Below are 16,300 nucleotides of genomic sequence, written 5' to 3' on the forward strand. Positions count from 1 at the left end.
GGGATATTCTTCTGGTTCTTGACCAATTCACTAGGTATGACATGTTCACTTCAGGTGATGTTGATTACTGTGGTCTCGGGAATTTCCTTTTGCCTCTACTTCTGCTTGGTGAACACAGAGTATTGACAGTGACGTTCATCCAAGGGGAAAGGCACTAAAAGGTGATAAAGCCCTTTTGTGGATGAAAAACCATCACATGCTGAGTGTCTTAGTTTTCTTTTACTACTTAGATGCAGCTCTAGCTTGGTTTAGAAACAAAACAGCTGGGTGCCTGGGTGGCTCAGTCGTTAAGCGTCTTCGGCTCAGGTCATGATCCCAGGGTCCTGGGATCGAGCCCCGCATCGGGCTTCCTGCTCCGCGGGAATCCTGCTTCTGCTTGTGTTCCCCTCTCGCTGTCTCTCTCTCTGTCAAATAAATAAAAATAAAATCTTAAAAAAAAAAAAACAGCTGTCCAGTGATTGCCTAGGTTCAGTTACAAGTTAAAGTCAGATGGTTTCTTTGCTGAAAATGGGATCTGTGACTGTAAGGAAGTCCTACTTCAGTCACTATAAACTCCTTCCCGAGCTGGTCCAAACTATAAATTTGATAACCGTCAATATGTGTCTTCTTCCTTAATTAAATAGCCTTCTTCACATAAGTTCTTCTGAATTTTAAATCCCTTGATTTGAGCAAACCATGTCTTATGGGGTTCGGGGGCAATGAGCTGGAGGTATGCCTTAGCTTGTTAATGGTAAGACCTGTGGCTCGGTTTTGTTTGCTATTTCATCTGAACATTTCACATGTTCAAGTTTTTATTTTTCTCCTGTCACTTGTTCAAAAGAAATCCTTTGGGCATCTATAAAAGATGCTATTAGTAATGTTTCTTTGGAGATGCTACATTTACTTTTTTGCATTTGCCTGTTTTTTAGGCCTTGATCTAGTACTCTTTTGGTTCATCTGAATGAGCGTCAACCTGACCCTGACAACTAAAATTTGACTCTCTCATACTAGTGTTCTAGTGAAAAGCAGCATCTCAGTTCTTGCACTGAATATATAAGCCTGAGCTTTTCTTGTCCCTGGCTTCAGTGATAGTCTGTAAACCCAGAGTCTTGTGCTCCATGAAAGACGTGCCTTGTAAACAAAATTTTCAGGAAATTTTCTTGTTAAAATGTATCACTGTGGTCTGCAGAGAGGAAGCCTTATAGCTTTGGCCTATGTGACTTTCATCTCCCTTTTAGGTATGTTTGTGCAGCGTAGCTGCCTCTGTCATGGGGGTTATGTTTAAAGTCAGCACCCAAGGCAGGAATTGTACGTGACCAAAAGTCTGTTAAGTTGCCCATGAAAGACAGTGTATGGACAGCTGCATCTCAGTGTGCAACCAGGCAGCTTTTCCTTCAGCATTGGGGCAGCTTGAATGTTTCTTTGGTAAGAACCAGGTGAAATAGCTTGTTTTAAAGGGCTGTGTATAAAACCCACTTCTCTTTTAATTCTGGGATCACACTTGGGTCCAGACCTGTGAATAGTCAAATTTGCAACATACAAATGATATAAAATATCCACTGTCTAAAGGAGGATTTGACTAAGAAAAATGCCATGCTGTAACAATCAGCTGATTGGAAGTCTTTTGATATCCAATGCAAAATCAAGCTAGGGTGTGGCACATAGAGACCAGGGCTCTTGATAGCCATGTGTAGTGTCCAGGATCCTTTTAGGAGAGGGTCAAATGCCTGGCTTGAAACAGACTTTGGCTGGCACCTAGAAATTTTTGGAATTGGTAACATAATAAAAACTGTTCCAGTTTTGATACATGTAATTCTTTTAGCCTTCTGACCACTCTGCAGGGTGGACAGGGTTGGGTTGGTATTACTACATTCATAAATGAAGAGCCTGGGAGTAATGGGTTTAGCCGTACAGGCTGGGGGCCAGGACCAGAGCACAGAGGTGGTAGAGGGGAGTGGTGGGTGCTCACTGCTCCCATCCTGTGCATCATGGCCAACGTACTCTGTCCACTGTTGTACTCTACATTCGTAAACTGAATAGATCATATATAGATGACTGGCCTGTGCCAAGGATATTTACGAGGAATTGTAGAAGAGTGGGTTAACTCTTTGAAACATTCAGTGGTACATTGGGATACTAATTTGCAAATAGTACACCTTCCTGGTCTGGAAGAAATAATGAACTGCCTCAAGTGCCTACTTTCAACCAGTGAATTAATTAATTAACCAGCTATATCTAGCTCAGTGTTTATTAGGCAGATTCACTGAGCCATCATTTTAGCCCCTATTTTAAATTTTGGGCTAAAGGCACTTTAGAAGCTTTCTAGAAATTATTATAAATGTTACAGCCAGAGAGCTTTATATAAAAAAGTGTTCTTTGATAAAATTTGGAGTGGGGACAGTTTTTCACTTGATCATCCCTTCCAATTTTGAGATAAACTCCTTGGAGTACTGTCATGAAATTATTTTCCCTATTTTGTTGATATGATGAGTAGCTTTCAGCATCTGAGAATTTGAAAGTAATTTGTTTTTTATAAATAAGAGAGCACAACTGATAAAACTGTTGTCAGTGTGCTAAACATAGTTTTGATTCTTTTAATGAAAATTTGCTTAAAGTTTTTGGTTTTTAAGCTGAATGTACGTATTTGAAAATCCATCAAGGATATACTTTCTTAAAGGCAGCAGGGACTGAGTGTCTTTTGCTTTCCCTTTCTTTAGGTTGACCTCATGATGAAAATAATATGTGATTTTTATCAATATGTTATTTCTTTTTAGGTTCCAATCCTTAGTAAAAAAGAAGATGTTTTTGCATATTTAGCTAAATATTCAGTGCCAATGGTTCGAGCAGCGTGGCTGATCAAGATGACCTGTGCCTATTATTCTGCTATTTCTGAAGCTAAAATTAAGAAACGTCAGGCTACTGATCCTAATTTGGGTAAGTGAGACAGTACATTTTATATTTCATCATTCATTGTACAAGGCATTGTTGCCTGCATGCTCTAGCCATAGCCCGGTGAGGTGAGTACCGAGGAGGTCCATGGGGAGGCTAAAAGTGACTCATGGCGCGCACGCAGATGGATCCTTGTCCACCCAGGCCCCAAATCCTGATTTCATCAGCAAATCATATTGCTGTTACCTCCAGAGTATGTCCTGCATCTGAACACTTCTCACTGCCATAGCTGCTGAAATGTTGGTTCATGCCACTGTCCTCTCGGCTGGAGACAGTGGTGGCCTCCTAACTGGTCTCCCTTTTCTTTCCCTCCTTACATTGTAGGCTCCAAACTGCCATGCTGATCACTAAGCCTGAATCCGATCACATCGTGTCCCTCTTGATAACCTGTCAATAGTTTCCTATTACAATTAGGATAAAGATCCAGATTCTTTCCTGTGGCCACCAAGGCCATCCATGCCTTGCTCTCTCTTTCTGTGATGTTCTGGCCACATTGCCTTCCTCCTCCCCCTCTGACATGCCACGCTCCTTCCTTTCTCAAGGCTTCTGCATTTCTTCCCTGTACTTGGGCTGTTCATCTCTATGGTATTCCCACATCTCCTCTTCTCAGAGCCTTTGGCTCGAGGGCCATTTCCTCAGGAGGTTTTCTCCAGCCACCTACCTAAATAACATTCCTCTTTCCCCCCCTTCCGCCCATTTATATTCTCAGGTATTCTTATTTTATTCACAGCATGTTTCACTATCTGAAATTACCTTTAAAAAGTGCTGTGTCTCTTATCCCTCCCTCCCACATGCACTGGCCCATGATCATGGTAGGTATTTGTTGAAAGAACTGAAGGTAAACTGGTTTTAGTCCGTCTTCACTCTTTTGGTGGCTAGACAGTGACTCCTTGAGGTGGTGCTAAAACATGCTTAATAAAAGACTGGATTCTCCGTTAGAAATATGCACAGAGGATTACATGTAAAGATGTCCACTTAAAGATTAGGTTTACAAATAATTCCTTATGAAGTGGAAACGTGCTTATGATTTCATAAGGGAGACCCCAGCTACAAAGCTCTGAGAAGCAGGGCAGAAAGTGCAAATGTCCTCAGATGCCAGGCAGTGTCCTAAATAAGTGAGTCAGGCTGTGAGGTGGCTGGGAGTGGTAGGTGGTCCTGGCGAACTGGACAGTAGAGCCCACTCTAAAAGCATGGCAAGTTAATCAAAACAAAACTGAAAACATGGCCGGATTCCATGGCTGCCACCTTTTGAGTTCAGGTTTGCTAAAACAAAGGTGAACTGTACTTCAAAACAAAACAAAACTATATTGTGTATATATTTAAATGTATAGGGAAAAGTATCTACAAAGTGAACAGTGGTTATCTCTGAGTGCTGTTTTGGTAGCAGTCTTGTTAACTCTATACTTCAGATTGTTTTCACCAGCTAATTTTTTCATAGGGGGAGACGAAAGAAATGCCCCCTTTTTAAATCACAGAAGCTCTACATTCTTACTAGAATATTTGCAAATAGTGTCAAAGTAGATACAATAAATGGTCAAGTTTCTCTTTGCTCTTCTTAATTTCCTTTTTGAACTTCATACACAAAAACACGTATATGTGACTCATATATATATATATATATACACACATATGTATGTGTGTGTATATATATACATATGTATATGGAGAGAGAGAGCGCGTGCATGTGCGTGCCCATGCCTCGAGAGCGCAAGAGAGCCAGCATGGGCGAGAGAGCGAGAGTGTTTATCAATACTTCTCTCCAGAGTCTGGATATCTAGTTGCTTATACTAGCTACTCTACTTTGATGACTAATGGGCATCTGAAACCTAGTATATACAACCAAAGTCTTGATTTCTCACCATCCCTAACCTTGCTCCTTCTTTCTTCAGTCTTCTTACTAAATGTTGTATGTAGTCACTGGGAGGATAAGGGTAGAAGCCCTATTGTCATTCTGGCTTTATATCTTTCTCTCAAAATTCTACGTTCAGCCCCTCAGCAGTCCTGTCAGCTTTACTTTGAAAATCGAATCCCAGTCCGAGAAGGTCTTCCTCCTCCCACTGCTGCTAGTCCTCTGGTTTGAACCACCACCTCCACCTTTGCCCATGTTGTTGGACTGGCCTCTAGCTGAGCTTGTTTTTCTTCTTCTCTAATGACAGCCTTCTGCTCTGTAGCCAGCATGCTCCTGCTAGAACCTAACTCATGCCACACTCTTAAGCTCAGAATCCTCACCTGGCAGCCGCGCCTCGCTCAGGTGTGTCCCTCCACCAGCACGAGCAGTCGGCACACACGGCGGCCTCTCCTTCCAGCCTTGAGACGTCCATGTGGCCTGCCGCCTCCACGCACCACATGTTAGCTCAGATGGCACTTCCTACGAGAAGCCTTCTCAGATCACTCCAGCCAAAATGTCCTCTCTGTCGTCTTGTCCTGCCTTATTTTTCTTCATAACTCTTAGTATGATATAAGAATAAGATATAACCTACCATGTTATAGCTTAAGTTAATTTATTGGTTACTTAATGTACACTCACTCCCGACTATAACATTTCTCTGTGAGAAACTTTGTCGGATTTGTTCCGTACTAAATCTCCTAGGAGAGTACCCGGCATACAGAGGTGCTCAGTAATTTTTAAGATAAATGAATAATGAGGCCTGAAGCGTGTGTGTATTTGTCCCAGTTCATAATCCTTGAAACTTGTAGCATTACCAACTATATAGACTATGCCTCCTTTTCTTAGGTTCTTTTCATGGTTTTGTAACTTGTTCTGTCAGTGTTTTCCTTGATGTTCAGTTTAATCTGATTTTAGCTGTTATAAGAAAGGGGAGAAGGTGATCATACAGGAATGATTCTGCCCAGTGAAATATAATTTTAGGACAAATAAAAGTCTGATAGACCCTCATCATTTGCAAAGAACATGTAGGTAGAATTTTTAGGAATCTGAGATAGGACTGTATCACCAGAACCATATGATTTCCTCTACCAAATGGAAGGAAGCCTAGCTCCAGTTTTTAGCTTAGAACATCAGAGACTTCCTGCATTCATTACTTTTACCATTAATTTTTTTACTAGTGTAACCAGTTGGTTGGGAGGGGGATTATTTTCTACTTTTCCCCCAGAGCTAAAATTTTTATTATTTGCACACCCATGACAGATGGTTGATTAAGTTCACCTACTAGCTGTGTTTTCTCTTCTTTCATAAGACACATAACACAGGTGAATCTGTTTTTTGACTGTTTATAGAGTATTACAACTCATTGGTCTTTATGATTATCCATGTGTTTTTTTCTTTTTCTTCTTCTTTTTTTTTTTTTTTTTTATAAAAGAGAGCACAACTGGGGGGTGGAGTGGGTACAGAGGGGGAGAGAGAATACTAAGCAGGCTCCATAACCAGTGTGGAGCCCGATGCAGGGCTTGATTCCATGACCCTGAGATCATGACCTGAGCTGAAAGCAAGAGTTGGTCGCTTAACTGACTGAGCCACCCAAGTGCCTCTATTCATGTGTATTTTTTTTTTTTTTAAGATTTTATTTATTTGACAGAGAGAGACACAGTGAGAGGGAACACAAGCAGGGGGAATAGGAGAGGGAGAAGCAGGCTTCCCGCTGAGCAGGGAGCCCAATGCAGGGCTTGATCCCAGGACCCTGAGATCATGACCTGAGCCGAAGGCAGACGCCCAACGACTGAGCCACCCAGGCGCCCCATTTGTGTGTATTTCTAAGTGTGAATGTCAAATCCATGAAGATCAAGTGCCTAATATACCATTTTTCATGGTAGAGTATAAAAACTTTGACCTAAAAAATGCTTAAAGCTAAAAATAAAAATATTTTAAAAAATGCATGGATTTTGGGACTTGACCCCCTAACCTCTTAGGTCTAGCAAATCAGAAGGAGCTTGGGCTTTACTCATCCCAGCTCTGCTACTAAGTGACTGTTGACTTAAAGCAGAATCCTTAGTCTCTCCAAACAGCAGTCTTCTCAACCTTGATCCAATCCAATCCATGTTGCCTTTAATTTCATGTCTTTTTAGTCTTCTTTTAATCAAGAACAGTTCTTCGGCCTTTTTTTTTTTCTTGATATTTTTAGAGGGGATAGACCAGCTATTTTGTAAGATATCCCTTGCTTTGCATTTGTTCATGTCCTCATGACTAGATTCAGGTATGTACTTTTGGTAGGAATGCCATGGAAGTGATGCTGTAAGCCTCTCAGGACATCATATTACATTGTCCCAATACTGGTGGTGATAACTTTGATCTTTTGGGTAAGGTGGTGCCTCCCACGTTTCTTCACTACAAAGTCACTGTTTTACCCTTTGTAGTTAATAGCTAATTTAACTATGTAGATATCTAATTCATTTCTCTGTATTCTTACATGTGTTTTAAAATGCACATGTAGCATACTATTTTTACTATCTGCAGAGAGCGCATGGTTTCAGTGATCTGATCTTGGTTTTCTTTCACCCTGTTACACCTGCTACCTCTCACTCTCTGCTTTGTCTTCAGCACTTTCTTCCGCTTCTTTAAGCAAATTATCCAGTGCATTTGGAAGCATTTGGCTGTGTAGACCTAGCCATAAGGTAGCAAGTTTCACACTCCAAGCAAGCTATGCAGCCAAGCAGCTACACACACACATATATATGTGTTGAATTGGATTAAATTGCATACACTTCAGAAGATTAACTTGCAGTAATAGGTTCCGTGTTCTGGCTTTGATAGTGAAAAGAATCATTCAGCACATTTGGGGCAAGATTGACTATCAAGTGTCACCTTTTCCTGGCAGTGGTTTTATGACCTCTGTTGTCTTGATGATTGTTCTTAGGACTGGTAAAGTGTTTTCGGTAGAAATGGCCTTTATTCCTTTGTAATAGAAACATATGTTTTATTTTCAGTTCCCACATTCAGTGTTGGAACAGAGCTATAAAGCACTGCTGTTTGATTTTATTGAAGAGTTTTTCCTAAAGTTAAGTGGGCTAACAGCAACAAGGGAGCAGGCCCCGTTGTGTAAATTCTTTAAATGTAGCAACACAGAGATTGTCACTGTCCTTATGCAGAGAGTTATAGATCTAAACTGTGGATTAAATGGGTTATTAAATCCATATAAATGCTGCCCTGGGGAGCTTGCAGCAGGCAAAGACCTCCCCAGTAAAGTGTGTACCCCAAAGTGAGAAAGGTGAGAGAGACCTTAGGTTTCTAGGTGAGGTTTCCCGTGTCATTTCAAGGCAGGTAAAGAAATACTTGCCTTGGACAAATCGTAACACCAGGGCAGAGATTTTAAAGTAGAGGTGAAATTAGGGCAGCTGAGAGGAAGGGGTTATAATTCTCAGTCCTTATGATACCCCAAAAATAAGATGTTACAGGTGGAGAAGATGTTTGCAAAATGCTATCCAATAGGTGAGTGTTATAGACTCAAGGGAGAGAACCCCCCACATATAACGTATAGTGGGTTTCAGATATATTTTAGAGTTGAGTGAAGTTTTGTTTTTAAAACAAGGTTGTTTAGTTGTCTTAAGATATTTTGATCTCCCCAGAGAAAAGCATTTAAAATGGGCTAGCTAATACTTAAAAATAAAAAAGTAAAACTTAGAGTTAGGAAATGGAGGAAAGTGTTTAAACAGATTAGGATATACGACTGTAGAGTAAATAACGCAGACTTTGTACATTTATTTGTAGGAAAGTTCCCTGTGAGGAGTCCTGTTGTTGCTAAGCCAACTGATTATAACTGTGGAGCTTACTACCATGTTTGCTGTCATGGTAGCAGTTAGCATTTCTTGAGCAATTCTGGAATGCCCCTCACTGTAGGGAGCAGGAACATGGTGCTTCTCCAGTCTTAGACTGGATCAGCTCTGGATGTGTGCTGTGAACATGATCTCCATTACTTGAGGGAGCTTTTCATCCGTGGGCATACCTCATCCCTTTGCTGTTGGACCCCACAGTTGGGTTTCCTGTTGGCTCGTGTGAGAATAGTCCATTGCTCCCCACGTTTCCCAGGATTCCTGTGGTGTACCGTGATACCACATCCCCCATTTCTTTTTTTTTTTTTTTAAAGATTTTATTTATTTATTTGAGAGAGAGAGAGTACATGAGAGGGGGGAGGGTCAGAGGGAGAAGCAGACTCCCCGCCGAGCTGGGAGCCCGATGCGGGACTCGATCCCGGGACTCCAGGATCATGACCTGAGCCGAAGGCAGTCGCTTAACCAACTGAGCCACCCAGGCGCCCAACATCCCCCATTTCTTAGTAACCGTTTCCTAGATTCCTTGTATGTTTTATTTTCTGATTTATTCAGATACTCTTTGAGAGAGATACTTTATTCCCATTTCACAGATGAGGGCATCGATGTGCAGGTGGGTGCACAAAGCCCCTCAGCGTACATGTCCAAAGTAGGTTTGGAAGCCTGTGCCAGACACTGCTGGTCAGTGGGGACAGACAGAGAATGTAGTCACTGCCCTCTAGGTGTTCACGCTTGGGGGTGGGGCATATAGCCAAACAATCCCAAGTATCAGAAAAGGAAGGAAGAGCTAATCGTGAAATGAATTAACTGCAGATGGAGTCCCAAGGACAGGAAGCCCATGGAGATCCACAGAGCAAGTAACGTTTGAATACCGTTTTGAAAGAAGAGGTATTTTGACGGAGTTGGGGGATGTTGTGCAGGGAAGGGCACTTCTGGCGAAAAGATAGTGTCTGCATAGAAACAGGGTCATCGAAGAGTTGGACTTGTGGAACTGCCAGGATTTTTCTCATCTCATGCATTAGTTATCGGTGGGGCGGTGATAAAAGGCTGTGAGGAGCCTTGTGTGCTAAGGGGTCCATGGGTTCTGTCTGGGGGATGGTGGGCAGCCAGGAAAGGACTTCTTAGTACTATTATTGTTATAACACTTATCCTAAGTTTCTTGTCTATAATATGGGGATAATTATAATTGGCGGTACCTTCTAGGGATGAAATGAATCAGGTTTCTAAGGGTTTAGAACAGTTCCTGGCACCACATAGTAAATGGGCAGTAAATGTAGACTCTAACTAGTTGCTACAATTGCTAGCCAGTACTTACGACATCATAACTAGCCAGTATTTGTTATTTTGTGTATTGTGCTGAGAAGTTTACAGGCACGATCTGTAATCATAATAAGCTTGCTCTGTGGGTTCTGTTATTCCATTTTGAATACGAGAGACCTGAGCCTTAGAAGTTAAATAACTGCTGGGGCTCCTGGGGGGGTGCACTTGGTGAAGCATCTGACTCTTGGTTTCAGCTTGGGTCAAGAGATCGGGCTCTGCGCTCAGCCGAGTCTGCTTGAGACTTTCTCTCCCTCTGCCCCTCCCCGCCGTGCTCAAGCACTGTCTCTCTCTCTCAAATAAATAAATCTTAAAAAAAAAAAAAAAGTAACTGCCAGTACAGATGAAGCTGGGCTCACTAGGTATTTGGTCTTTCCTCCTTGCTGTGACGCGGTGGTTGCTAGGGGGAAGTGGTGGTGTGGGTCTGGGCCCCTTGGAGGCAAGAAGCATCGCTGGGAAGAAAGGTGCTGGCAGGGAACAGGCTGCAGGATTTCAGGGTTGTGGGCAGCATCAGAGGAATCAGAACCCTTATTCTTATGGGTACCATGGGGTACAGGCAGAGCGTAGCAAAGTCCAGGGTGCTGTAGAAACTGGAGAAAGATGAAATTGCTTGCAAGAGGAACAGCTCTATTTTTGGCTAGTTGTTGGGTGTTCAATATGGTGAAAAGTGACAAGACATATCATGGGCATGAAAGCTTTTTGGGGGCTACAGATAAATTAGAAGAAGCTTAAATGCTTCGTGGTTAAACTCCCCAGGGAGCTGCTCTGTTTACCCCCAGTTGTTTCCCCTGTACCCCTGAGGTTTTGCTGGGTCAGGCATTTGTGATGGAGGAGAGACTTTTCTTGGTTGACTGCCCTCTCGGAACCACTATCCTGATCGCCCCCAAAACACAGGGAAGAAGTAGCTACCCTTCTTGCACACTGGGTAATTAATTCGTGACATATTCACTGAGCCATTTGGGCTGCAAAACAGTCTGGTTTCTTATCTAAGCCAACCAGCTTACTTACACTTCGGGTCCCTGAAGACTGCAGTACTAACTTTTTTGACTCTAGGGACAAACTTTTAGTTTCAAGTCAAGATTGCCTCCACATCTTTACGGTGTTCCTCGGATCTCATTTGTCATAAAAGAGCTATCTGCTTTGCTTACTGTGACAATAACCCTGAAGATTGGACAGAAGTGCTTGTATAAGTGTAATTTAAATTTATGCTATACATAGGCCTGAAAAGTAGGTTTTAATTGGTGGGGTAGCTCTGGCTACCTGGATAAAAAATTCTGTACTGCAAGGATTGGGGCCTGTGGGCTATGACTTTGGCACCTGCCACTATCCTGTTCCCCAGTAATTCACCTAAAAGTTTTAGCATCTGTTGATGAATCAAGCCCCAAATAATTTTTTGGGGGGACGGCTAGATGTTGGCATTCTCACATAACAATGAGCTTTCTCTCATCAACTGTGGTAATTGTAATTCTTTATAAAAAATGCAGAGTAAATGTTAAATTCCTTTCCTTTGACTATCAATCTTCAGAGTAAGAATTGCTGTAATTACATGGTTAGTGGTGGTAAACCAGTTTCTCTATTTTTTTTCTTATTTAAAAAAATTATCTTTGGTCGTTGTGATGGACTCATGGATTTTTATTCGTTCAGTATTTTAAAGCCAGTTACACTCATTCTTCATTTTAGTGTTCAGATTGTCCAAAAATTTGGCCAGTGGAAGAAGTTTCAAGCTTTCTGTATCCTTTTTGACATGACACCTTTTTGTCTTAGAACACTATCTTGTTTTTTGGCACAGAAAGACATCCCAGGCTCATCTTGTACTTTTTCTGCCTCAGATCTGCAGACAGTTATTTCTCTAAGGAGCTGTACTTCTTTCTAATGGGGAAACGGTATTTAGAAGGCAAGATCTGGATGCTGAAGGTGCTCATCGGTACTAGGATGTATGGCATCTAAGCTCTGTCAATGGATGGATGGAGACATACATATCTGTGTATGTTGTGCATACGTTTTGGAGTTTATATTTTTTTTTTTTCTTTTTTAAAGATTTTATTTATTTATTTGACAGAAAGAGAGACAGCGAGAGAGGGAACACAAGCAGGGGGAGTGGGAGAGGGAGAAGCAGGCTCCCCGCTGAGCAGGGAGCCCGATGCGGGACTCGATCCCAGGACCCTGGGATCATGACCTGAGCTGAAGGCAGATGCTTAACGACTGAGCCACCCAGGCACCCCTGGAGTTTATATTCTTACTTCCAATTCATTTTTAACATTTTCATTTAACATTAAACTCTTTTTGTTAATTTTTGATTTTTATGTTTACTTTAAAGTTCTAATCAAGTTTAATATGCTGCAGTGTAACTCTGCATTACTTATCTTTGCTCTGTGCAAACCTATGTCAGCTTTTTCCGAAGTAAAGTGTTACAGCTTGTTTCAAGTTCGGATGCTAGTGTGTGATAGTGGTCCTGGTGGTTTGTGTGTTTGTGTGTGTGTGTGTGTGTGTGTGTGTATGATCGTTAAGTTTTTGATGAAATTAAAGGTAATGTCTGCCCATGAATCCTTTTGAGTTTCCTAGAAAAATGCACTCAGAAAATTGATATTTCACTTCAGTAAGAAAAAGGTTTATTAAGATTTTATGCATTGGGGTAGATGCTGTGGAGAATTTTAACCAAATGGGGGCTGTGCTGTCTGCCTTTAAGGGGCTATAATTTTTTTGTGGAGAGAAGATGCATCCCTAGGGGCGCCTGGGTGGCTCAGTCGTTAAGCGTCTGCCTTTGGCTCAGCTCATGATCCCAGGGCCCTGTGATCGAGCCCCACATCGGGATCCCTGCTCAGCAGAGAGCCTGCTTCTCCCTCTGCCTGCCATTCTGCCTATCTGTGCTCTCTCTTTGTCAAATAAATAAATAAAATCTTAAAAAAAAAAAAAAGATGCATCCCTAAAGCAGAGCGCAATCGGCAGTACATAATTACCTGTAATCATACAGGAAATGATGGGAGATGAAAAATTAGGGAAAGTTTTCTGAAGGAGTGAAATATGAGCTGGGCCTTAAAGAAGTCTAGCCTTCTAAGTAAAAATTAGGAAAGTTTTTGTTTTTTATTGCGTCTTCAAATGTATTTCTTGGTCTTAGATAATTGTCTTCCTTCCTGGCAAGCTGGGAGCAAACAAGTTAGGTTTCTAGATCTGTGTACTGTATTTGCTTCGTCTTTTCTGCTGTCATTTCTTTTGGTTTTGTTGGTTTGGGGGAATTACCTAGTCTTGGATTTACTGTTAAGAACCCATTGCCACTCAGCAGTTTCTCTGTTTTCTAGTCAGTTTTGATACTGATTCCTGCTTGAAATAACTAATCATCTTCTATGAGAAAATGCTAATCAGAATCCCAGTTTAATTAATATTGTAGTTCTTTGTTCTTCATAGCTGTTGGTTCATGCATGTACATTTACAATGTACATGCATGTTAGAATGTATTATGTAACAAAAATATCTTTTAGAAGTTTTTGTAGTTTACAGACTGATAACCTGTATTTTCATTTAGGGCACTCCTCATGAAATCTTCCCAGGTAGTTGGGTATCTTCAGCTTACAAATTAGGGTAAGAAAATCCAGGGCAAGTGGGAAAACTAGGAATTCTATCCTGGACTTCTGGTTCTGGGTCTTGTTTGCTTTACAGAATTTCCAAGCTGCTCATATGGATTGAGGGGTGACTGTGGAGCTGGGGTGGGGAGTGGTGTTGGGGTGAGGTGTGAAGGTGCTTCAGAAGGCTCATCGTTTAATGAGTTTTTATTTGTTGTGCATCTTGCAGGTTGATTGCTTAAAGCATAATGGAATTTTAAGAAAAAACAGCTTGTGTGAGATGAAAGATTTTTTTTTTAGTAGCTTATCCATAAGACACAGTATTCAAAGAGGATAGTAAAGTCTCTCACAGCACTGTTGTTCCCCACACTGTTTCCCAGCTGTCGCATCATACACTTCCAAGGGAATTGTTACTAGTTGCTTGTGTATCTTCTGAAATATATTTTTATGTATGTCCTTAATGTATGTTCTTATGTTCCTTTAAGAAAATCGGTGCCTGTTCCATACTGGGCATATAGTGGCCCTGTTCTTTTAAAGTGTTCCAGGCTACTAACTTTGTAATGACTTACGAAAGCTAGATCTTTTTGTGTTTTGCAATCCACACTGGAATGTTAATTCCATAATGAATAGAAACGCTCTTTTCTTTTCTTTCTTTTTTTCTCTCTCTTTTTTTTTTAAGACATTAAGTTTCAGAGTCATTTTCAGATGAAGTATATATAGTCTTTCAAATGAAATCCCTGGAATCAAGTGGCTCTAAATTCATTTCAGCTCACCATTATCTGGGAGTGAAGGGATATCTGGAATGTATTGACAGGATAGAAAACATTAAGTCCAGGGTCAGTAAATTACCCGTTGGAGTGTCTTTGTGAAAGTAACACAGCTAAAGTGAATAGATTTCGTTAAATGAATATATCATGCATCAGTCTTTGGTCTCCAGAAAAATAAGACCAGGTGAGTTCTGGAGGAGAGGATAATAGGGTTGGGTCTGCTTGGTCTGTGCCATGTGTAAGCATATTTATGTTTTAGAGCTTTTTGGTCTAGAGGTACTTTACATGGTTATTTGGCAATATGATGTCTGTAGTTTTTGTATTTGTGCTCTAATGAAAGACTCTCACCTGTCTAAAGCTTGTTCAGAAGTACAGACTTCACGGCAACTGCATTTAAGACTTAAGTAGTCAACGTGGTGCTTTTACTGCAGAGACTTGACTCCAGCCAAGCTGATCACGGAACTAAATTCCAATGCAAAGTGCACAAAGAAAATGTAGTTTATCTTGCTCCGTAAATGATCAGGGCTTTCCACCACTTCCTTGTTAGCAGAAGCTGGGAGTGGAGTGATGATAATGAAATGTCCTGTGTAATAATTTAAGTAGTTCTGATGCCTCCACTGTGTTGGCAGCGAACATCTTTCTCCAGTCACCTCCCTTTCTCCTCCCACCCAGGTCTTTGGGGAGCCATCCCTTTACGTGTGAAGCTTTAGTTGTGCACAGAGGTATGTTCCCTACGTAGGGAAGGACAGCTGTGGTTTCCTCACAGAGTCCGTTGTGTTGCTGTAGCTTTCCTTCCCTGGGGCAGTTAAACTCCAGGCTTGGTCTCAGATGTGTAAGGCTGTGGGGACCTGTCTTAAGGGGTTAATTAAATGCACCAGTTTAATACTTGTAAAAATAATGTGCCTGTTACTCCATGTTAGCAACTCCATGTTAGGAATATCTCACCATGGCCAAGACTGCTACTCATTCAGGTATATGCAGGAATCTGAAAAGCTTCGCGAAACCTACTGTATGATAATCACAGCATTAATTTCAGACAGCTCTCTCACGCCCCTGAGAAGGAGTTGAGCCTGTTGGGGCAGATGTTTTGTATGTGCCCGTCTGTTAGGAGGAAACCCCTGAAACTGTCCTTGTGCCGAGAAGTTAGTGGGGTGATTGATGTGTTGAATAAGAAAGTCTTGTTCTAGGGGCTAAAATTGGATTCTGTGGTTGCCAAGAGCCTTGGCTTCAGATGCTGGTATGGGGCTGATAGGGAAAAAGGACCACTGGAAAAATCCCTAAATGCAACAGTTAGCATTGTATACATCAGCATGGAAACAAACTGGAGACCTGACAGCCAAAGGGCCAAACCAAGGAAGGTGTCAAATGCTCTTCTCAGGTATGAGATACTCCCCAGCACCTACGATGAAGAAAGCCATGGTTAGGAGTTGACTTGCTTCCTAGGGATGCAATTCTTGCTCCTACCAGCCCTCCCCTGTCAGCCCCTCTTCCTCCTTTCCCTGCCCGAGACCTTGCCACCCATTTCCTTTGTTGGCCAGTCTGGTCTCTTTTTACCCTGAAATCCCTAAGCATTAACTGTCTGTCACACAACTGTGCAGTTATTTATATATTGCCTTGTAATGGTCCTTATCTTTTTTTGGAGTATTGCCCATCCTTCCTTGAACTTCAGAGAGGAAGGAAGTTCTGTCCATTTTCCTTTAGCTCACGCCCACCCTGACTGACATCCATAGACTTTTCCACAGCAGCCAATCCTCCTTACCTGTCTTCTTTGCCTCGGCCAGTGAGATCCTACTTTCACCTAAGGTGACTTCCTTCCTATGTGTGGGCTCCTGCCTGCCTGGGCCTGGAAATCATGTATGTTTGCTTTCTCCTGGGCATGCACCACAGTTCTAATAAGCATGTTATATATCTCACTTAATTCTCAAAATAACCCTATAGTCTCAGTACACTTATCAGCCCTGTGTTATAGACAAGTAACTGAGGCACCTGGAGGTTGAGTGACTTGCTCAA

At 41.7% G+C, this 16,300-nt stretch overlaps 1 protein-coding gene across 3 annotated transcripts in view; it reads left to right on the forward strand.

Annotated features, from left to right (window-relative positions):
* MED12L (mediator complex subunit 12L) overlaps positions 1-16,300 on the forward strand; it is a 322,844-nt gene that overhangs the window by 41,721 nt on the left and 264,823 nt on the right. For all 3 annotated transcript variants that reach the window (XM_081827792.1, XM_081827784.1, XM_081827786.1), the window contains exon 5: positions 2,754-2,913. In XM_081827792.1, the coding sequence (XP_081683918.1) occupies positions 2,754-2,913 (160 nt within the window). The remainder of the gene's footprint in view (positions 1-2,753; positions 2,914-16,300) is intronic.

Source organism: Leptonychotes weddellii, chromosome 1, assembly GCF_054177405.1.
Source record: "Leptonychotes weddellii isolate Sample4059 chromosome 1, ASM5417740v2, whole genome shotgun sequence".
NCBI classification, from domain to species: domain Eukaryota; kingdom Metazoa; phylum Chordata; class Mammalia; order Carnivora; family Phocidae; genus Leptonychotes; species Leptonychotes weddellii.